General features: G+C 42.4%; 1 protein-coding gene across 3 annotated transcripts in view; it reads left to right on the top strand.

Moving 5' to 3' along the window:
* CACNA2D2 (calcium voltage-gated channel auxiliary subunit alpha2delta 2) overlaps positions 1 to 24,018 on the top strand; it is a 523,930-nt gene that overhangs the window by 21,495 nt on the left and 478,417 nt on the right. For all 3 annotated transcript variants that reach the window (XM_033140620.1, XM_033140619.1, XM_033140617.1), the window contains exon 2: positions 14,054 to 14,135. In XM_033140620.1, the coding sequence (XP_032996511.1) occupies positions 14,054 to 14,135 (82 nt within the window). The remainder of the gene's footprint in view (positions 1 to 14,053; positions 14,136 to 24,018) is intronic.

Here is a 24,018-nt window from a genome sequence, read left to right as displayed (position 1 = left end):
ATGATGCTGTTCTTAGGAGCCAGAAACTTTTTTCAGGGAAGCAGTAGTAGGGAGAGCGGTTGGTAGATTAACAAAGGACACATCAAGCAGGTTGGCACTCAGTATCCCAGGAATATATGATATGTAAATGGGGAGGGGGGGGGGGAGAAGCAAACTAGCACAACACAGCCAGTGGATTAATGTAACTGGAATCTTATACAACCCAGTCGCTTAAAATGGCCAGGACACTGCTGAAACCATATACTGAACCCGTGCAAGAAGCCACTGCTTTGAAATTTGTACTTAAATGTCTTCTTTAGTTCTCTCTTGCTGCTAGCCTTTTTGCACACAGAATATCTTTCAGCCTTTGGAGGAGATTTGCATTTTGAAGTCTAAGTAACTACTTGAGATACTCCATGCCAAGGTAGCTGAAGTATGTCTACCTCCATGTTTCCTTGCACATGGCCAATTTTGTGCCTAAAAGGTGGAAGTTGGCAGGAGATATCTTTCCCCCACAGTATAAAAAGTGTTTGAAAGACTGCCACCATAAAGTGATGCTAGCCTGAAAACCACTCGGGTCCTGGCAAGATGGAGGCCCTGTGGGTGAGTTGTTCCTGTGTTGAGTAAATTGCTCAGCTGCCAACCCTAGGTGGAATTGTACTCTCCCTGAAGGAGCAGGCTCACAGTTTGGGGGTGCTTTTGGATCCAGCTTTGTCACTGGAGGCTCAGGTAGTCTCGGTGGCTGCAAGTGCTGCTGAGTTGTTTCTTATGTGTTTGTATGTGAAGCTTGTTTCTTATATAAGAGACTTTAAAGAGACTTGAAAACTGCCAATGACCAATGAATTGCTATAATCTTGTGACCTGCTGTAGTGATCATGGGTATATTGGGGGTTCTAAGTAAGGAGAGATAGATATGCTACCAATTCTCCTATTTCACCAGGGATGGGTTATATTCCAATATGGTTAGTGTTTGTGCATCATTGCATAGTCACCAAGTTTAGAATTCTGTAGTAGTAGAATTCCCTAGTTCTGCAGTCAGCATCAGTTACGCCAATTTTTCAAAAGCTGCATAATGTCATATCAATGAAATATCCTTCTTAATCTTTCGTCCATGTTATTCCAGATCCTTGAAATATTTTCCTAACTTTACAAAAGCTGGATGTGCAGTAATAAAGGCAAAGGAGGAAGAGAAGTTTTTAGAGCACCAATGCCTGGGACTGGCAGGGCTCTGACAGAGGCAGGGGAGCTGGAGGCTGACACAGAAAAGAGGGCCAGCTACTTATGTGGGTTTGGTGCTACCCACAAGGCAGGAGCCAGGGTGGAGAGAGCAGGAAAGATCTGAGCAGTCAGAGATGAAGGTGGGGAGCACAGGATGTGTCTGAAGTGGAGGAAGAGGCTGTTCAGGTGAGGTGCAGGTCAATCAAATCCCCACTGTACCCTACTCAGCTGTCTCCTAGAACCAGCAGGGGCTTGAAGAGGGAAGCACAGGGTAGACTTCCGTACAGGAGAAGTCTCAGGTTGCCCAACAGAGACTCCATTTCCTTAGGGTCTTGCATAAGAACAATGTCAAACAAAAATTGATTATTTCTTTCTACAGGTCCACAATAGAAAGTGTCCTTTCATACTGTATTACAGTGTGGTATGCTGGTTTGACAGCCACGGACAGGAAGTCCCTACAGGGGGTGGTGAATACAGCACATGATATCATGGGTTGTCCCGAGTTCACTAGATGATATTGCAGGAGACTGCTGCGTCAGGAGAGTGAGGAAAATTCTCAGGGACGACTCACACCCCGGCCAGCACCTCTTTAATCTCCTACCTTTGGGCAGGAGATATAGAAGTATAGTCAGCTGCACCAACAGGTTAAAGACCAGTTTTTTTATCCATGGGCTGTTGGGCTGCCAAATGGAAAAAAAAATAGTGGTGCAATTGACTTCCGACAAGCACACAGAGTGTGAAAAAGACTGAGTGTATGTGGGGGGGGGGGCTTGTTTAATTTCACTGCGCACAGGTGGTGTAGTGACAATAAAGGTATTATTATTATTATTATTATTATTTACGTACTCCATCAGACAGGGGTACAAAAGCCCTGGAGGTGGGCATGGTCCTGCTGCCTCATCAACTCTGCCAAGCACAAACCAGAAAAAGTTAAAGCCAGCTATGTAGATGCTGGAAGTGTGTGTGTATCTGGTGCACTTTAGGAGCTGCTGTAAGGGTGTGCCTTTGTCAATAAAGAATGAACTTTCAGTCATTTGCCTTCCTTGGCTGGGTGTGTTTAGAACAGCAAGGGACTGCTGGACAGGGGCTATCAGTACTGCAGAAGTCCCATTCTGTACAACAGAAACTCCTCCTGTGCCCAAAATCTATTTTGTATCTTTATCAAACTGACACCTTAAACACTTGTATAGGTTTCACTGCACTTTAAAATGTAAGAATTTATTAAATAGTTAAACATTAAACTTGATTCTGTTATTGTTTGTTTTAATGAAAACCATCTCATGCTTTGGTAAGTTCTGTGCTGTGATACTCCATTTCCATCTTGCAACTATCCTTTCCCTCTTTTGCTCCTCAAGAAGAAACACAGATTCTTCTTCTTCTTCTTCTTCTTCTTCTTCTTCTTCTTCTTCTTCTTCTTCTTCTTCTTCTTCTTCTTCTTCTTCTTCATATCACCTCCAATTTATGTGCTGCATTCTCAGCTTTTTCTCTCTGTTGACTGCGTCATGCAAGCAGCCAGGTTGTCTTTTATAACAATTGCATCACCATGTAACTTTCTGTTGCCACAGTTACAGACATCATTATAGATGTGCAAAAGAGCTGACCAGCAGAATGATTAAGAAAGTAGTATCATCTGCCAGGCATTGCCATGACTTCTGAGCTTTTGCCAGCTCTGTCTCTTGGCTAGCTCTGCAAGAAGCGGCTTCTGTGTTCCTATCTTGTCTGAGACAATAAATTCCCAGGCCCTATCTTAGTAGTAACTGGGCTGTTCTTCCGGATTACTTAGCTTTCTCATGCTGTTCCTTTCTGTGATGACCCTTCTGTTCCTCTTCTACCCCCCAAGAGAATTACAGATTATACACAGAACAAACAAACAGTCTAGTGCCTTAATAATTCAAGCTTCTTGCTGAGCTTCCATTAGATGTGCTTTCCTAGAGCCCCCAGTCTTTCTTATCCCGAGAGTTCAGAGGAGATGGCATCTTTTCAACCGCTCTGTCCTCATAAGAATACGAAATAATGCATAGATTGAAGCTTTCAAATAAACTTCTGCCACTGACTCACATTGAGGCATGCAAAGGTTCTGAGTGAGTTGCAACCGAAATGGATAGAGAATTCTGTTCAGACAGTAAGTACTGTACAGTTGTGCCCCCCTCACTTATTAGTTCAGATGGGCAGACTCACCTGGTCCTACTTATTTGTGCTTATTGAGCTCATTTCCCAAGAAACTTGGGAAAGCTTCATGGTTCATCATGTTGGTACATACACACTGGCGGTGCTTCACCCATGCTCACAATCTCATTGCTTTTGTGGATTTATAGAACTGAGGCATTGAATTTATAGCATGGTATACAATGATAGACTTACCTCACACTACACCTTGTGACTGGTTCCATGTCTGTGTTATATGGGACAAAATGAAGCAATTAAAAAAGGCCAAACCAAATTCGGCTTTGACCTTGTTGCCTAAACAGCATGATGATGCTGGGAAGGAACATTGAAGTGGGTATCACATTTGCTGAAGTATAATGCAATAGTAGTCAGTTGTGTGAATATCGGAAAAAGTTTTCCTTCATAGAAATGGGTTGAATAAAAACCAAGGCTGCAACACTATGCAAACCTGCTAGGGAATAAGCCCCACTGAACACAGTGAGACTTTTCCTATAGGATTGGCCAACACATATCAGCTTAGTGAATTACTGTCTGCATGCATCTTTGCCCCAATCATACACAGCATGAGTCAGGGAGGATGCACTGGAAATAGAAATGAATTAGAATGCCTTCTGCATCTTATTCTCTGCAACACTGAGTAAAATGGAATGTCATGGCAAATCTCCCATGGTGCATGTAGGGATGCTTGAGGAATTCAGTCTTTGAAAAAACTGATACGAACTGACCTTATTCTCACCTCACAGACTAATGTGCAGATCCGAATGTAGTTACCTGCCAGCTTATACACTTCCGGAATGTTCTGAAGCAGTTCCTGACAGAAAAGTTGAGATAAAATATGTTTAAAAATGAGTATTTTGAGAAAATACATGCCTATAAATCTTTTTTTTTTTGCATATTTAAACAAATATTTTCATGAATTAATGTGGAAATGGGACAGAACAAAGTTATCAGTGCACACCTTAGAAAGCAGTATGGACACCAATTCACGCCCCCCCCCCTAGTTGCATCCCATTATTGCTTTGCATCTTTGCAACCGGTTTAATTGCACATGTTCACTGTGATTACACTGTGAATTTGTTACTCCTTTGTGGGTTTGGGTGTACACTTTGCATTATGATGGCAATAGTTGTTGTGATCTAATAAAAAACAGCAAACTCAGATGTGTGATATGATGCACCTGTATGTGCACAGCACACACACACACACACACACACACACACACACACAATTAATGTGAAGTATAGTATGCCAGCATGGAGAAAGTTGTTTAGCTTGGTTTTGGCCATTGAATGAATCCTATGTCACAGCCAACACTGTTGGTCATTCAGTGCAGGCATGATTGTTAGCTTGTTGTCTTTCAAGGTATCTGGGAGCCCTGGCTATTGGGTTTCTCTTTCTTTGCCTGGATATCCCACTATTAATGCAAGAAGCTGAGGGTGACAGACTTCTAAATATGTCTGACCCCAATTTCCTTGTCTTCATCCAGCTATAATTCCATAGATGATTTGAGCGATTAATGAGATGCCCTCCTTGACACACACACACACACACACACACACACACAAACCACTTCTCTCTCTCCTTGTTCTCGCTGTTAGGATTGGGTGGAACAAGTGCACTTTCTTCAGTTCTTCCCCTTTTGTTTAGATTCCAGGAACCACAGAAGCTGCTGAGCAAAAGAGAGAGGCAATAATGAAGAATACCACATGGAACTTCTTCAGATGCTGAATAAGCTGTTGCTGGCTTGCACATTTTGTAACAAGAGTGTTCCCCAACATTAAGCCTGCATCAGAATACCCTTTCTTTTGGCTGCATTTTACAAAACAGTACATTATACGCATAATAGAAGAAGTTGAGTTGCATGTGGTGTGGGGAAGGGTTAACCCAGATTTTGGGCAGGACTCTTTATTTAAAATATTGTTATACAGTGGTACCTCGGGTTACAAATGCTTCAGGTTACAGACTCCACTAATCCAGAAGTAGTACCTCGGGTTAAGAACTTTACCTCAGGATGAGAACAGAAATCGGGCGCCGGTGTTGTGGCGGCAGCAGGAGGCCCCATTAGCTAAAGTGGTACCTCAGGTTAAGAATGGTTTCAGGTTAAGAATGGACCTCTGGAATGAGGTACCACTGTACTGACTTTAAAAACAAATGTCCTCTCAATATGGCTTATGAATGACATATGTAGAACAATGGTTGGCATCCTTCTGTCTCAGGAAACAATGGAAGACACAAGGAACAAGAAGAGCATAATATACATTTAACTTAAGGTGGCAGCATAAATGTTACAGACACAAATGTCTGTCCTAACCTGAGAATAGTAGTGTACATCCGTTCTTTATGCCCCCTTCTCTTCAATTTGTTTCTCAGGTTAACTGCTGCATCAGGAAGTTCTCTTCCCTGCTGTAAACTACCTGCCAACTTCTGAGATGTTTGCCACTGCCTCATGGAGTCAGATTGGTGTCATCAGCTGGGTGACCCAACCTTTTATTTGCCTCACTGTGTACCATGAAGCACTCAACCTTCTGAAGTGCCAGCCACAGCACTCTAGACCAGGAGCAAACTCTGGTTCAAATTTGGACTGTTTTCTGCTTGCTTTCATCTACTAACCATTATTCCCACTCCTTTTGAATTCACGGAGCATCGTTTTAATGTTCTCTGAGAGTACTGCACCACCACACAGTGTCCCTATTTCCCTTGATCTTGGAACTACCCGGGAGGGCCCAGAGCACAGCAGCAAACCACTAGAAAGCATTGTATAAGGTTTTCAGACTATTATGTGCTCTTTCTGCCATTTCACTTTTTTTTAAAAAAAATCCACATTCCTCTGCTTTTACATCTGTGTTTCACAGTTCCTGCAGCATTCTGAGTCTTCAAAATTGGACCTTTCAAACAGTAATTCTTTATCCTTTGCCAGATTGCAAACGGCATTTCTAAATTTTTAATAGAATTTGTAATCGTTGTTCCAGAAATGCTGTCTCTTCTTTCCCTTCAAATTCTGTCAGTCATGTGATTATAAAGGACTTTCTGCCGAGAGAGAGAGAGAGAGAGAGAGAGAGAGGGAGAGAGAGGGAGAGAGAAATTGACTTGGTAGTGAAAAAGAGTCATCTTTTTGTGATGACTATAGATGGGTGAATCTATCAGTTTCATTTTCTCTCATTTTCTTAATTTTCCCAATCTTAACTTCTGTTCTCCACCTTTTCACATCAGTTTGTGATTTATTTATTTTTTACCTAAAAGAAACCCATAATAAAAAATTCATCAGCATTTTAGTGGGGCCAGCACCAGCAGCTGGAACTTCCTGGATGCTGGAGAAGAGGACTCATTCTCACAACACTTTCCTTTTCTTGATGTCTGCCTTCTCTGGGGTAGAGGTGAGGAAGCCAGCTGTAAATCATCCAGCCTGCTGAGAAGACCCCTCTCCCTCCAGTTTTATTCATTTATGGCCTGCAAATTTTCATTTTGTCCAGTGCTTGTGTATTAAGTCCAGATAATTTCCTTGTAATGTTAAATTTATTATTAAGCTCATTCTGAAAAGGTGGCATATACATTAACTTGACTAACTAAACCCCCCTTTAAATCCATATCAACGAAAAGAAAATAACTCACTCTGAAACTCACCTACAGGTGGTACCTAACGCCAATAAAATTAGCGCTAATACGCCCAGGAACCTCACCAAAATGCTGGAAAGGGTGCACCTCCATAGGCACATACCTCCACATGTTGTGGGAGTGCCTCAAAATCCAACCACTGTATTCTGGACAACAACCATACGATAAGTTTGTAAAATAACCAAGCAAGTATTAGAAATCACCCCAGAATTGGTCTCACTAAACATCTTCCAAGACAATAATGCCCACTTACACCACACAGAACTCATAACCCACCTACTTTCAGCAGCCAGAAACATCATAACCAGACACTGGAGAGACCTCTCAGGAGTAAGCATGGACCAATGGTACCAAATAGTATGGGAAACAGCCTTACTAGAAAAATTAACCAATAAGCTGAAACTGACAAGGGGAGAAATAGAAGAAGACGCCTTCACCCCGTTATGGCTCCCCTTTATCACACACACAGCCCAACAAGACAATGACAAAAATCCACCAAGAGCGTACAAATCAATATGGCTAACCTGATCCAAAGCACCCACCCACCCCACTCACACATGAAGACAGAGACCACCACAGCCAACCACAAATGAACAGCCACACCCTAGGCCAACCCCAACCCCTCTCACCACCAAAGGAACACAAGCAAACAGCAGAGAACCTGCACAAGCAACACTGATGCCAAACCCTACATATATTAAGTAAAATAGAAACATCATCACCCGACCCCACCCCCACCCATATTTCCCCCCCTCCACCTCTTTTCCTCCCTTTCTTCCTAATGTCTCAACAAATGAAACTGATTTGTAAAAATGTCACATGGGAAAAAATATGAGAGAGAGACATTGCACATACTTTTGTAAATCAAGAAAATATTTAATTAAAAAAAACTTGACTAACTAAAAAAATGGAAAATCCAAACTGGAATATGGATGCCTATATTCTTCCTCTGGACTGGGAGGCAGTGTGCCTCTGGATAACCATTGTGGAGTAACAACTGTGGGAGAGTGCTGTTGCCCTCATGTCCTGCCTGCGGGCTTTCTAGAGGCATCTGGTTGACCACAGTTGGAAATGGGATGCTGGAATAGACAAGGCTTTGGCTTGGTCCAGGGGGCTATTCTTGTATTCTTAAGTATCCACTGTATGGTAATATGTGGTTTGGCACTGGTCATTTTTTAAATATGTACCTATTATGTGGTATTTTTGGTCCTTGATTAGCTACATGAAAATCTTAGCAAAATCACCAGTTTCCAGCTTGAAATTTGTTTTCCATGAACTTCCCTAAAATTGGCTCTTTCTCAGAGTGCATTGCATATTCGTGATAAACAAATGTAAATGAAGTTGTACATGGCTAAAGTTAGCTACAGAATGTGAAAGTGTATTCACCCAGCTTTGGGAGGCTGGACTTAATGTTGTTTTGCCTACTGTCATCTCATTGTTCTTAGAGAGACAACAGAAGCTCACAGCCAGTACCAGTGCTATTTTGCTAGATGCTTTCCCATTGAGAGGTCCAGGCGAGATTGTGATTATCAGTGGGGCAGGGAGAAGGATGGGGAGGGTGCAAGCATGGGGCTGCATACTGGCATCACTGCTTGGGGACATCCTCTTTAGTCTCCAGTTGTCACCCAACCTGCCCTCCTTTTGATATAAGTACAGGATTTTCTGGTTGCCTTTACGTGGACAAGTAGTAATTTTTGCCTTGCACTGAAATTTGCTGGATAGCTCAGGGTGAAGAACAGGGAGGTTATTAGGCAGTAGGTGTTGGTGTTTAAAACAGCTGGTTGGTTATTTGGTCACTTGGCAGGAATCTGTGAGGAAAGGGAAAGGGAATAGGAAAGAGGAATAAGTGAACATCCTGTGGCTCACTTATGAATGGTGATTCTCAAGACTTGCACACGAGCCTTGGTGACCCATGGACAAAGTATGGACCACTGTTGTGGCTTTTATCACTCGCTCAGTGTTATGGGGCACCAAGGATATAATAATTAAGAAGTTTTCCTCACCTGAAGAGGTGTGGCATGGGAAAGGTGAGACATCTTCAGCAAGCAGGATGGCCCGCCTATGGTATTAGGCTTTATAGCCTATTATAAGGTGATGGGACGCGGGACGCAGGTGGCACTGTGGTTTAAACCACTGAGCCTAGGGCTTGCTGATCGGAAGGTCAGCAGGTTGAATCCCTGCAACAGGGTGAGCTCCCATTGTTCGGTCCCAGCTCCTGCCCACCTAGCAGTTCGAATGCACATTAAAGTGCAAGTAGATAAATAGGTACCACTCTGGCGGGAAGGTAAACTGCGTTTCTATGCACTGCTCTAGTTCACCAGAAGCAGCTTAGTCATGCTGGCCACATGACCTGGAAGCTGTCTGCAGACAAATGCTGGCTCCCTCGGCCTATAGAGTGAGATGAGCGCCGCAACCCCAGAGTTGTCCACGACTGGACCTAATGGTCAGGGGTACCTTTACCTTTATAAGGTTCTATTCCTGCACATGTTCAGTTCAAGCAGAGCCATTTGATTATTAAAATTTATCCCAACTAGTGTAATCTTTATTTCTCTCCTTCACTTTCAGACTGCACAGTAATTTAGGCTGCAGTCTTCAGTCCACTTACATATGAGTAAGCCATTTGAGTATTACTTTAGGAAATCAAGGAGTATCAAAATCAAATTTAATGGCATAACTGTATTAAAATGGAGACGCCACTGAACAGATTAAAAAGAAGAAGAAGCCCTAGAAGATACAGTACTTGTTCAAATTCTCCCTTTCTGTGGGAGTGGGAAGGAGTATTAAGAGGGAAATGCATTAATGGAAATCTGCAATAACTGAAAGAAGGTAAGGTAAATGTTCACCCCAGAGATGAATGGAGTCTGGTGGATTCCAGAGAGCTTTGATGTTGCTTTGGGGCTGTTTTTTTTTTTAACCAACTGGCATGGCTGGTGCTCCTACCAAGGTCCTTGTCAATTGGTAGAATATGGATATGGCCCTGGTAGTTGACATGGTTGCTCTTGAGCATTTGTTTCTGTTTAGTAGAGTTTTAGCATTTACATGGGGTACATTTGAGCTGAGGATGAGGCAAGTTGAAAGATGATAGGGAATGAAGCAGACAAATCCAGCTCAACACAAGTAAGCGTTCATTATTGAGCTGCCTCTGTGGTGATGAAGGCGAAGAAGTACCAAACGGTGGTGGAGGAGGGCCATTGTTTCATACCATTGTTGTGTATTTCCTAGAAGCATTTGATTGATAATTGTTGGAAGTGGGGTGCTGGGCTAGATGGACATTTTGGTAATGTACAGGGTTATGAGTCCTATGTGGGCCTCACATTATATTTGAATTTACAAGCTTGTTCAGTGGGCTTTCAAGACAAATTTGGTGATATATTTCACCCAAAAGGTTGCAGATCTATTTAAATTTAGGGAAATGCTTCTATAATCTACAGTAGACACATCTGAGGCTTTCTAACTGGTTTTTATAGTATTTGTCTAAAAGTTGCCAGCAAACGTTGGCACTAAATACACTATCAAAGGTTGTACCCATTGCTGCTGTTCCACTAGCTCAGATGATTTCCACTTGCACAACATAACTATCCCTCCCCCCCTCCCCCATATACCTTCAGAATATGCTTCAGAGAGCTGGAGGACCACAACCCCAAGAAGATTTTTTAAAAACCTTAAAACCACAAGACCTGCATCTGAGTCAATGGCCTGCTGTGGAAAGTGCCCCACTCTGGATAATTTTCTTCATATATTTGATACTTTGCAAAAATGGTAAGAAATTTCAAGGAATGGTGGTTTCTTCAGCGCTGTAAAACCACCCGAGGCATATTCCTAAAATGCAGTGATTGCCATGTACTGTATTATATTCTCTGTACAGATTTGTCATAGAGTGAAAACCGCACGTACATAGGTATAGAGTTAGGTGACAGGTCAGATAAGACTGAATAGAAATAATAACTAAAACAATAGTAATCTTGTCAGTGTGTTGCTACTGATAATATCTGATTCCTGGTCGTAAAGTGATAATATCTGATTCCTGGTCGTGAGATTCACTGGTGCAGTAGTTAATAAACTACTCAAATTGATTACAGATTCCCCCCCCTCCACATATTCAAAACATGTTCCCATTTCACTTTTTCATAAGCCTTTCTTTTCTCATTTCTCTCTGAAATTTTATTTTGGTGGGCATTTGTCTCATTCCATGAAGCTGTCACAGAACACATCAGGATGCTTGGCATATTTACACCCCTTCCTTAAGTTATGGGGAAGAAACTGCTAGATCTGCTGCTTACTCATGAATAGCCCAACCAGTGATCAGCCAGGATGGGCTACATGTGAGTAAGGGTGAGGTTTATAAGAGGCTGCAAGCCTCAAGACTCCTCTTGATGGATTATAAGACTCAGCGTGAGTAATAGAAGGAGAAGGCTGCAGCTGCATCTACAACTTGCGGGAGGAGAAAGCAGATGAGGAGTGATAATCCTCCCTAACTAATTACACCCCACCACCATTAGGAATACCTCTCAGGTGTGTTCTGGAAACAGAAAAGTGAGTATAGTTTCCCCCCTAAATAAAGCAAGGACTGGCTGTCCTAAGCTCTGTGGGGGCTGGATCTTAAAATTAGCAAGGAGTGGACCTAGCAATATAGGTATCATTTTTTAAAATACAAGCAAGCACTGAGTCAACCTAAAAAGGTAAAGGTAAAGGACCTGTGACAGCTAAGTCCAGTCGCGAACGACTCTGGGGTTGTGGCGCTCATCTCGCTTTACTGGCAGAGGGAGCCGACAGTTGGCCTAATCCTCCGAAAAAACTGCCTCTTTTGTGGTCTTCCATATAATTAGATACAATAAACTATCATGCATTGGGTAGTCTAGAAGTGATTTTCAAGGACGAAGGGATACTAGGAAAAGTGAACCAACGACTTGATTGGACATAGCAATCTGTGTTCTTAGAAAGGCAAGAGGCAGACATATGTTGATATGTACATAGATTCTACAGGTAGATAAATCTCAGTGGAAATACCAGATGTTCAATCCTGCTACAGGCAGCCCAAAATCTGTTGCTGTCTACTGCAGTGCAATGGATTGTGAAGCCTTGTTTTCCTGCATCTCAAGGAAACTGTACACGGGTGCATTTTAAAGCCCCCAAATAAGCATATTAAAAACAACATGCTTCTACAGGTACTGTGTAGATTTTAATTGTATGCCACACAGAAACATAAACACCAGATCAGCTTTTTAAAATAGCCACCCCTCCTAACATTGTTACAAATGATTAAAGAAAAAAAAGAAAAAAATCACCCTCAAGAAACATGGGCTGCTATCATCCTTGACAAATATAAGACAAATTGCAACCTTTTATGGCAAGTCCCGGTGGACTAAACCTAAGTCTGAATTAATTATGTGCAACTATATATTGCATGTTGTGGTATCTGCATTCACTAAGAACAGTACTCTTCTTAATGGCTCAGACATCCAGAGGGGTGTAGAAGGGATATCAAACACTTCTCCTTGTCCTTCAAGACTTTCTTCCTGTGTGGTATAGTTCTAGATCACTGCTAGCCAAACTGGACTATTTTTATAGCAATAAAGGGAGTGAACACAGAATACTCAGGTCTGCAGAATGGGAAAGGGGAAGACATTTAATAAAGATTCTTTTATAAAACCCTGGATGGTTAAATCCAGTCAAAGGCGACTATGGGGTGCGGCGGTCATCTCACTTCAGGCCGAGGGAGCCAGTGTTCGTCCACAGACAGCTTTACGGGTCATGTGGCCAGCATGACTAAACCGTTTCTGGCACAACGGAACACCGTGACAGAAGCCAAAGAGCACGGAAACGCCGTTTACCTTCCCGCCACAGCGGCACCTATTTATCTACCTGCACTGGTGTGCTTTCAAACTGCTAGGTTGGGATAAGCTGGGACAGAGCAATGGGTGCTCACTCCTTTGGGGGGATTTGAACCTCCAACCTTCCCATCAGCAAGCCCAAGAGACTCAGTGGTTCAGACCACAGCGCCACCTGTGTTCCAAAGATTCTTTTATAGGTCAAGGACAACCAGCAACTTTTCTTTTCCTGTCCTCTGTTTTCCTTCTCCCCTGCCCCACCACTGACACACAAGCATTTAGTGATTAGGCTGCTTTCAATCATAGACTTGATAGACTCGCACAGTCAGCCTAACTTTGGGTTCTTATGTCCAACCTCCCTCCCTGTGCCAATGGCTCAGCTGCCATTATCACTCTGCAAGCTCACAAGTTTCTGTCAGACAGTTTGAGGGTTTAAAATTTCTTTCTTATAATTCACAAGAATATCGTACCCTCCAACATTTCTCTGATGAAAATAGGGACGTCCCATTCCATAATGATAATTTTACTATTTATACCCCACACATCTTATTGGGTTGCCCCAGAATTCTGGGTAGCTTCCAACATATATAAAAATATCATTAAACATTTTAAAAACTTCTCTATATGGGATTGCCTTTAGACAGCTCGGGAGTTGCATAACTCCATACCCTACAACATTTCTCTAATGAAAATAGGGACACCCTAATGAAAAGCAGGACATTCCGGAATAAAATCAGAAACCAGGGACATCCCTGGAAAATTGGGACACTTGGAGGGTCTGGCATATGTGTTATTGCACACATGGGCATCTTAGTTTTTTCGTGGCTCTGCTTGCTTCCGAACTGATAGACCATCAGCCAACTTAGTTTGCTATTTGAAGGAGGGATATTGGGAGTGTTGGGCATAGAAGGCAAGGTGTTATTGTGATGAGCTGGACCAGCTTGCCCCTCCTAACCTGTGTTAAGTTTTTGTTACCAGAGAAAGAAAGGCAGCTTGCATTTTTTTTATGTTGACTTTGTTTTTTTTGTTCTGTGTGTGTACATTTACAATTTTGGAAGCTGGTCATCTGATAAGCTTTATCATTCTAAGCTTATCATCCTTATCTTGGAGGTCAGGCATGCTTGGTATTCTGCCCACAGCTGGAATGTCAGGAGGCGAGTGTACAAGCCTTGGGCACTGATTTGTAACCATCTCCCTTTTTGTACTTCTTTTAAATGACTCAGTGTGCCCTCTTTCCCCCTGTCTTGTAGAATGCAGTATTGGGCCAGAAGACTGGAGCAAGAGATTGATGGCGTGATGAGGATATTTGGTGGTGTTGATCAGCTGAAACGGGTAAGTTTTGCCTCGTTCCTGCCTTCTCTTTCCTTTCTTTATGACAATATTTCTGGATAAAGCTGGTTACATCCAGACAGGGCCATCTTAAGTATATCCGGCGCCGTGGTGCAAAGATCCCTCCGGTGGGGGGCCCCCCTCGTTTCCCAGAGTTGCCGACTTTTTTACGGCACTGCTGGCAACTTTGCAGGGCTGGAGTAGGCGGGCAGCAGCTGGAGGGCGGCTCCTCCGGCGGTGAAGAGGCGGAGGCTCCGGGTGTGGTGCTGCTTCAGCAAGGTGGGCGAGGGCAGCAAGCTGATGCTGGGAGGTGCCACGTCCAGTCTCCGCCTCTTCCCTGGCACCCTCCAGAACTTGGTGTCCTGGTGCCCCACACCACTTGCCTCTATCGGCAAGACACCTCTGCATCCAGAGAAATAATGAACATTCATTGGTGTCTGGGTTCTCATATTCATATAGCATCACAGTCTTGGGGTGATGCTATGTTTGACTTCCTCTTGCAACCAGGGCACACCTGCTTGCTTTCAATCTGTAAGCTATTAAGGGACTTCAATCACATATGCCTGTCATCATCATTACTTGTATCTGTTCCAATGTATATAGTCACTGACAGCAGCCTCTTGCCCACTCCAACCTCACCCAGTGATTCACTTCAGATGTAATGGGGGAACATGGTATCCTGTTACATTATTGAACCTTTGGCTCCTTCTCCTCTCCTCTTTTACACTTGCAAGGAGGAGAGCGAAAGTAAAAGCTTATAATTTGTTATTATTATTTCTAATTTATTTTTATTTATCGCCTGAGGATCACAGGAAGGGTTACAATATAAAAACACAAAGTACCTAACATACATAAACACAAAGCACATAACATAGTAATAAACTAAAACAATAATCTCCCCCCCCCTCCTCGTTTAAAAGGCCTGGGAGAAGAGGAATGTTTTTGCCTGCCACCTAAAGGTATGTAACAAAGGTGTCAGGTGAGCCTCCCTGGGGAGAGCATTCCACAAATGAGGAGCCACTGCAAAAAAGAAGAAGCCTATTCTCCTGTTATCACCCTCTCAACCTCTCATGATCGTAGGGTCTGGGTCAATCATAGGGAGCGGCTGTTCTTGGGGTAATAGCAGTATTTTAAACTTAACTGCCATCCCTCATGATGTCTGAACTTGGAGAATTATACTATGGTTTGTGAAAACAAGCCAGAATCTGAAACCATGATTGCCTCAGCTAAATGTTGAACTTGATATACTGACATTCAGCCAAGATGAGGGCCGCGTTTAGCAAATCTGACAGGGTGAGCGGCAGTGTTGTTTTCCTGTTCTTGGTCATGATGCTCCGCTTAGAGAATTGCTAATACAAATAGAAGTTGAGACAAACAGAAATCTGAATACTAATAATAGCTCCTAAGCAAAGCCCTAATAGGAATCTCTTTCCTTGTGCATCTGAATGACGCTTAGCACAGTCAGAGCCACGATACCTGCTTTGGGTGCTCTGGGGCTCTGTCCTTCCTTAATTTTGTGACTCAGTCTTCTGTGTCTTGGTGATTAAAAATAGAACTAAGCATGTCAGAGGAGATAAGAGTCTCAGACCTACAGATCTGTCACACACCATCATCTACAAGTTCTAAATTCAGTTTTTGTTTCTCATAGCTTTTGTGTGTGACACACACACACACACAGAGAGAGAGAGAGAGAGAGAGAGAGAGAGAGAGAGAGAGATGTAGAGTCTGAGAGGCAGAGCTGCTTCGTTTCCCTTTAATGCAGGTCTAACTATAAGCAGTGATATGTTAGTAAATAAAAATTATAATACCTCCTTCATTATTATTATTTAGTTTTTGCTTCTTAATTTCTCCCTCTTTTCTGGGTGAGGATATGGACCTGTGCATTGGTTATTGACTGAAATCTCATAAATGCTCTGCCACATGAGGCATGAAATTTATTGTCAAGAATATAGTGTCAGAAAATGTAATGGTGCTGATATTTTCTCTGACAGCTGGCATATTAAAAACATTATTTTTAACACTTACTTTGCTTCCAGAAACAAGGGGTGTTGCTTACTACATAGGAGCTAGTCCTGTTTTCAGGAATCATAAAAAGGCCTAGTAGCATTTTTTCTGCCAATCTTATTGACCATCTATTTATTTTCACTTTCAACAAAAGCAAGTGACATTCTGATTATGTCAAGAAATATGGACCAGATGTAACTGGTTCTGAGAAAGGTATATCCAATTTCATAGGGAACATATCTGTTAAAGGCCTGTGAAGGATCTATACTGTGAAGGGTGCAATTCACTGACAAATGCCAGTGATCCTTGACCAGTAGATTTTGAAATATCAAGATAAATGAAGCAAAACTCAACAGATATTGGCAAACTAGAGCTTCAGTGTCCACCTCAGTGAAGATGTACATAGGATTCTTAGTAATAAGATTATAATAATTCTAACCTTCCTTTTTGTGTAATAAGGTGTGGTAGTTTGTATATGCATACACTATCTTCAGTGACAAAGGATGCTTGCAAAGCATGTCTGCTTGGGAGACAGGCAGTGTTAGTTTTACTCATAGCTGACCCATTAAAATCAATTTCAATAGGTCTACTGTGAGTGTGACTTAGATGGGTATCAATCCCCCCCCCCAAAAAAATGTGGTAGCAGCATAGAGTTCCATGGGGAAGAATTTCTCTCAGACTTTCAGTTTGACACAAAACTGCCAAATTGGCAATGGCAGAACAACCTCGTGTGGCTAAACCTCTGAGGGTATTGCTACTGTTTGCCTTGTTAAAATGGTTTAAAGGAAACCACCAGATCCCATGAACTCCAATGTAACAAAGAAGGGACCAAGCTGAATTGACATGAGGGATTGTTTACTCATCAAATTGTCCATATAACTTAGGGGTGTGCACAGCAAAAGAAATGGCTTTGAAGCCTGTTTCATATAGGAGGCCACTTCACTTTGGATTAATTCAGACAACACCTCATTTGCTTTGGTTTTGCTTCTGATTTCTGAAGGACTCCCCAATGATTATATTGGGGAAATAAATAATGGATATAACTTTTCTATTTGTTGGCAGAATTAGCTAAAATTTGCAGGCATAAAAGCCTATTGTCAGAGGATGGAGCAGTTGAATTTTAGACAAATAAAATACAGGGTAATTTGTGCAAGGATCCTTTAAACTTAAAGGCTTTTTAAAGAAAAAATAAATAAATGAACCAACCATGACAGGTATCCAAAATCTTTCGGAGCGCATGGACAAAATTTGGAATTTGTCAAATGTGTTGTTGGTGCTACCACTAAATAGCAGTTGTAGTAGAATGGCCACTTAGATTGAGTAAATAAATAAATGAATCTGCATGTGCCTCTCTACTGTGCTCCCACTAACGCCATAGTCCAATAGGAAGTCTGCTCCTGCATGCTTCTGACCAACCAGAATGAAAAGGAGGTAGGACATGTGTTGGACATTGGTTGGGATATGCACAGAATCAGCTGACCAGCTAAAAAAACAATGAGGAATCAGAGATGTGAGGGAAGATCTTGTTGTAGTGAAGGCACACTGCCTGGAGAGAGAGGAAAGTGAGTTAGTGATAAAGAGAGAGATAAGAAGGGTTCCATGTATTTGTGAGCTCAATTCAGTGTTTTTTTGAACCTGAATTTTTGGAGGGGCCTTAACACTTCAAAGTCATGCATGCTTATTCAGGAACAAGTCTTCCTGAGTTCAATGTGGGAGAGTGCTGCTGCATTCAAGTCTTGTTTGCAGGTTTCTCATAGGCATCTGATTGGCTACTGTGGGCTTATCCAGCAGGTTTCTTCTTGTGCTCTTAAACTATTCCGGATTACTATAAGCCATTTTCTGAATTGGATAAGCATTTTGGTATACTACCTTTGAAAGATGTTCTGATATGGTCCTATGGGATCTTTGGTAGTCAGTTCTATATAACTAGTTATTGAAACAATTTCAAGAAACAGGTTCCTCATGAATGGAGGCATTTGAGAAGATTCCAGATTTGTATAATGAGTTAAGTATCTAGAGGCTGGCTTAGATGAAGAATCTTTTTGCAAACTACTTCTGATACTATATCATAAATATTTGCCATGTCATGTCATGGCAGTAAGGTTGAATATAGTGTTTTGCTGGTGTGTGTGTGCATGTATATATAAATTTTATATGCACATTTTAACAAAAGAAAGGGGGGAATTTATCGAATTAAAAATAGGGCTAATACTAATCGCAAAAAAAACCCCACACACCATCAATTCACATTACGGATTTATTGCTAGTATTTCCTAAGCTCCTACATGTTGGTGCAACTAAATCTTACAATACTGTCTCTTGAACTTGATAACACAAGAGGCACATTATATCGTGTCATGTTAACCCTCTCCAATTGTGGCAACAATGATCAGTAGTTGTTGCAACCAACCATCTGCTGTTGTGGACTTCAGCATGCCTCTGATGCTAACAAATATGTTGATGGAAAACTAAACATGTCTTACTTGTTACAAACAAAAAATATATGTTATGTATAAACCTTACCCTGTTTGGACCTTTTTTATATAAAAAAGGAGATTCTGTGTGTCTTTAATTAGTACTGTAGAACAGCTCACAGTCATTAATTCCAATTATGTACAAACAGAGAACTGAGGCATAAAAGGACTGATCAAGTAGGGAGCTGATCAGTGAAGGAACAAGAAATTTAACCCATCCTACTAAACTCAAATTCCTATACAGCAGCCCCAGGGGCCATTCTTTACCTGCCTTTTCAAATCAATTGGAGTGTTTCTTAGCAGCCATTGAAACAGTAATTGAAAATGGAGTAATCAAAATGGGATGGAAAATGGCTCTTTTATTCTTTATTGCCTCTTACCTTGCTTTTCACAGTCAGCCAAAGGATATGCTCAAGGGTTTAATATCAGTCTAGGGATGGGATTGAATCCTTAAAAAGAGGTTTGGGAATACTAGATTTCCTGATGTTTGCCTTCCTGCTCCTGGAGCCAACTGGGATTGCATCTACTGTAGATTACTCTGAAGTCCTATGATCCAAGTGGATTATCGTTGTATTACACACACATGTGCCTTTAATGCCACACATTTTACCCTAGTTTCCTCAGCTGGAAGTAGAGAGGGATGCCAAATACTGTAGGTCCAATAAACTCTGGACCAAGTTAGATGGACAGATTTATTTTTCCAAGTTTGCTCCAGAGAATTGGAAAAATTATCCAGCTTTTCCTAATTATCTCAATAGTGGGCTTGGCACTGGCAAAGGAAGAAGAGCACAGGGGGAGCGCATCGCCCTCAGCAGCGTGATCCCGGTGGGGTGCCATCGCAGCTGCTGCCCCGCCTGCGCTGGGTGCCCCGCCCCTGCAAGCGGCGTGCCATGCCCCCGGATGTGCACCACGCCCCTGTAGGCGGTGCACCACGCCCCCTGGATGCACGCCAGCCCTGCCCCCAACTGCTCTCGGCCCCCTGTGCCGGAGCATGTAGCTCCACCACTGGGGCTTGTTGTGTGTATTCACTGATCACTATGTAAGATCTCTGTGTAATAATGACCATTCTATGTAAGTAAGAGTCTGCCAGAAGGTGGTTTACAGGGAGACATTAAGAAAAAAAGGTGTAGCAAATGCAAAGAGTTTCCTCATTGTCCATGCCAACGGTTCAGTATAATGTGTGTATCTGACAGTCCTCTGCTGAATTTAACAGACCTGATCTCTTGTTTTTATTTCCTCCAACCCCCCCCCCCCTGTCATTTTCAATACTAGGGGCATAAACAATGCTGCTATTTGGCTTGGCCCTATGTCCTTATCATCCAATGATGGCTTGCTGAGTAATGGACAGTATTGGCACATTCTCATACATTTTGAAGAGGAAAACACCCAGTCCATTAAAAGGTCCAGATGGCCTGAAAGCTTGTGCCATTGGTTGGGAGTGGTGCGCAGCTTGTTGGCAGTGCTCAACAGCCGACTAGCCTGCAGCTGAGCAGCTTTTGATCCTCCTCAACAGGTGTCACTGCAACTCAAAGAAAATCGCATGGAGAGGGCAGGAAAAAACAGTTGCTAGCCAGGACTGCTCAAGCTCTTCCAAAGAGAGTCTCCCTTCTCTTCTTTTAAAAATGAGGTTTTTACACTGTAGAGCCATGCACTTCTACCCTTTCCCAGGAGGCTTCTGTGGCAAATGCAAGAGATTGGACAGAGCTGGTTTGGAGTGCCTCTCTAACTGACTTGACATTTCATTTTTCTTAAGTGGCTTTTCACAAGCGTTCACTGCATCAGTACTTTTATTCTCTATTGTGGTTTCTGTTCCTTGGCTAATTACCTCATGCTGACAGTCTGGCATGTCTACTTGCCACGTAGTTCTGCTCTTTATTAATTTTGTTGCCTATGAAAGTGAAGAAGGACTAAAAGCATTGGCCAGGGGTTCAGCAATCATGTTGTGTATGCCTCCCTGGCACTGTCTTGACCTACAGCTCCATCTGCTGTTTTAATCTCAGATATCTTGCCAGTGTGCTACAGTCTTGCCCACTTTCCCTTTGTTTAAGGGCACATCTGCACAATGCACATTTGGGGGGGGGGGAGGAACAGGATGTGGTCAGATACCACATCGGATTCCTGCAGGGTATATGCATCTGAACTTGGCCAGTGATCAACCACACCGCCTGTTCGGAAGATGGAAGGGAATCACAAGCCGGGCTGGCCAAAGTGGTATTGTCTGCACAACCAACTTAGCAATGTCAGCCCTGTGTTCTATGGAGTTATACAGAACCTGGAGTTTAGGGTGATTCTTGGCTTTTCAGTTTGGGGCTACAGTACTGACCTGATTCTGTCAGAATCTGTTCCTGTCAGAAGGCAGTGGGGGAAGGTAGCAATAGTCACAAGCTAGCTAGAAGCAGAATCCCCTTGCTGGTTTTATAGGGGTCAGGCAATATCCTCTGATCTGATCTAGCCTATTGCGGTTGAGCAGCTTTTTTCCTGGTGTGATCATCCTAGCAGTTTCCTCCCTTTGCCAGAGCTGCATGCGGTACACATGCTGAATCTCCCTTGCCCACATACTTGGTGTTCTAAGTACACAGACTACTGTGGGCTCAAGTCCTGGCAAAACACGGTAATCTGCCATTCAAATCCACCCCAGTTTGTCTAACCACCCTCTCCTACATTCTTTGTATTCTCATCTTTCTGAACATTTCTCGAAGTGTAACTTTAAATTAGGGAGGTGAAACCTGTGGTAAAATGGGTGATGGATTCTGGACAGTTTACATTTTGTCACTGCATGAAGATTAAAACTTGGCTCGGCAGAGCTGAAAGTCAAGTGCATCAGCCCAATGTCACTAGAGCTCCTGTAAGGATATTGATAAAAAAAAGAAGGAACATATTTTTTCACATGATAAAGCTGCTTTTGAAGCTGAAGACAGACACCCAGTTTTTCAGGGATGATAATTCAGGGTAATAACTGTGAGATTTGTGTAGCAGGAGACTTTATCTGGAGCCAGGCATTGCTTTACTTGTGACCCTGAATCTTGGAGCAAGAGATTCTAAGGGGTATTAAAAGCTGGTGAAATTTTTGCTCTTGCTACGTGTACAGCGGAGCTTTGAATACGCTAGTGGAGGGGGTGCTGGGCGTTTGATTTATGCAGATTGAGTGACAGCCTTTGCCCTTGTCCTTTCTCGTGTTCTTATACAATCAGTGCTGCACCAAACACTGATCACACTCAATCCCAGCCACCTGACTGACTGAGCCACCTGCAAAAATAGCTCACAAGCCTTCATAGATTTGAAAGAAACCCTGCTATGGTGTCTTGTGAACTCTTCCTGAGTCACCTCTATTGACCAATTAATGCAGGCAACAGAATTGCAGGGCAACTATTGTCCACAAGTGTACAGAGGGGTTGGGTGTGTTTGCTTGAATTTGACCTAATGAAAAACTGAACATGGAAAACTAATGTCAGGGAGGCACTAGGTCAGACCCACTTCCATAATATATTAGTTTTCTGTGTGCAGATTTGCCCCACCCCCACCCGAAACATTCAGACATACAGTACAAGCTCCTGCCTGTAGCAGAAAGTGGTATAGTATAGGAAAATAGGCTTTTCCATATGTTTCCATTGATTCTTTTATAGTGTTGATCTGAGTCTTCTGTTCAGAATTTTTATTAAAGATTTTCTTGATTTACAAAGGTAGTGCAATGTCTCTCTCTTATTTTTTCCATGTAACATTTTTACAAGTCAATTTCATTTGTTGAGACATAGGAGGAAAAGGGGGGAAGAGGTGGATGTGATGGGGAGATGGGTGGGGTGGGGTGACAATGTTTCTATTTTACGTAATATATGTAGGGTTTGGTGTCAGCGTTGTTTATGCAGGTTCTCTGTTGTTCACTTGTGTTCTTTTGGTGGTGAGAGAGGTCAGGGTTGGTGTAGATGTGATTGTTCATTTGTGGTTGGCTGTGGTGGTCTTTGGTTTCCTGTGTGAGTAGTGTGGGTGAGTGTTTTTGGTCAGGTTAGCCATATTGATTTGTATGCTGGAAAGACCTGTCAGGAGTAAACATGGATCAATTGTACCAAGTAGTATGGGAAACAGCCCTACTAGAAAAAACTAACCAGTAACCTGAAACTGACACGGAGACAAACAGAAGAAGACACCTTCACTCCGGTATGGTTCCCCTTCATCACACACACAGCCGAACCAGACAATGACAAAAATTTCCTGGTCCATTTTAATGGCACAGTTACAACATGTCACACACCTGCTTTACCTTAAGTGTTACCAGGAGATACAAGAAGATATAGGTTGATGTCAACTCAACATAAAGGTGACATGGCCCCAAAAAGGTGAACAGCAATTCCAGATCATTGTTGTGAAACTCTCCCTTCCCCATACCAGCCATGGAGTTGGAACTTAATATTAGATTTTCTTCTCCTATATCAGGCAAGTCCTCCTAACCAGCGGTGGGTAACCTGTTGTTGCTTCTATAGGCTTGACATAATCTGCTTTGATAGGAGGGTGGTTTTGATGCCAATATATGTGATCCAACCCATTTCCCCCCTGAATTTCTGTGTCCAGTCTGTTTCTGAGTGGAAGATCCTGATTGTTCCCTTTCTTTCAGTGGCTTGATTAGAAGCATGGGTGGCTCTTGTTGTACCACTCTACAAAAGAAGCTGTGGAGGATTCTCACCTTTTCCTCTTTGTCCTTTCCTTCCACTTGCCATCCATCCTAGGAAATGTCAGGAGAGCATATGCTCCAGTGTTTAGTTCGTTTGCATAATGAGGCTAATGTGTATGCATAATATATAAAGAATATCTGCATGGAGAGGTTCGCTGTGTGGTGTTTGTGCCCCTTATTAAATTCTTTCCAGTCAGGAATGCACATCCTGAGATATTGCATATGATATTTGCCAACAGGAAGTAACAACAGCAGTTCAGCAGCAAACATATCGGGATATGGTATAGCATTGGTTATTGTTAGTAGCATTAGCAGTATTAACAGATACATCTGTATCCAGACATTCTTCCAATGTAATCAGTATGACATATGTGGGTTATCACATTAAAAAAAAAATTACAACTCTAGGATCTCGGCTAGTCTTTTAGAGATCAATGACTAACTCATTATGACCCACTGAACTTCATGGCTGAGTGGGGATTTTAACCCAACTTCCATAGTCAACATCCTGCCCCAGGGACTTAGGGGTAAGGGCAGGTGGTAATGGTGGTGACAATAAACAGCAATAATAAAAAGCATTATTTTTAAAAATTCCAGTTCAAGATAAATTTGTGACCTTGCCTCATTCATTTCCAATCCAGCTTCCCACCAGAAGCAAAAGGTTTATCTCACTTGCACTCTCACGTGTATATATATTCTCCCCCCCACACACACACTTTGCTATTTACTGAAGCTCATTTTAAAC

Source organism: Lacerta agilis, chromosome 2 (genome assembly GCF_009819535.1).
Source record: "Lacerta agilis isolate rLacAgi1 chromosome 2, rLacAgi1.pri, whole genome shotgun sequence".
Taxonomy (NCBI): Eukaryota; Metazoa; Chordata; class Lepidosauria; order Squamata; family Lacertidae; genus Lacerta; species Lacerta agilis.
Note: the sequence above shows the minus strand (reverse complement) of the source record. Positions and strands in the feature narration are given on the sequence as shown.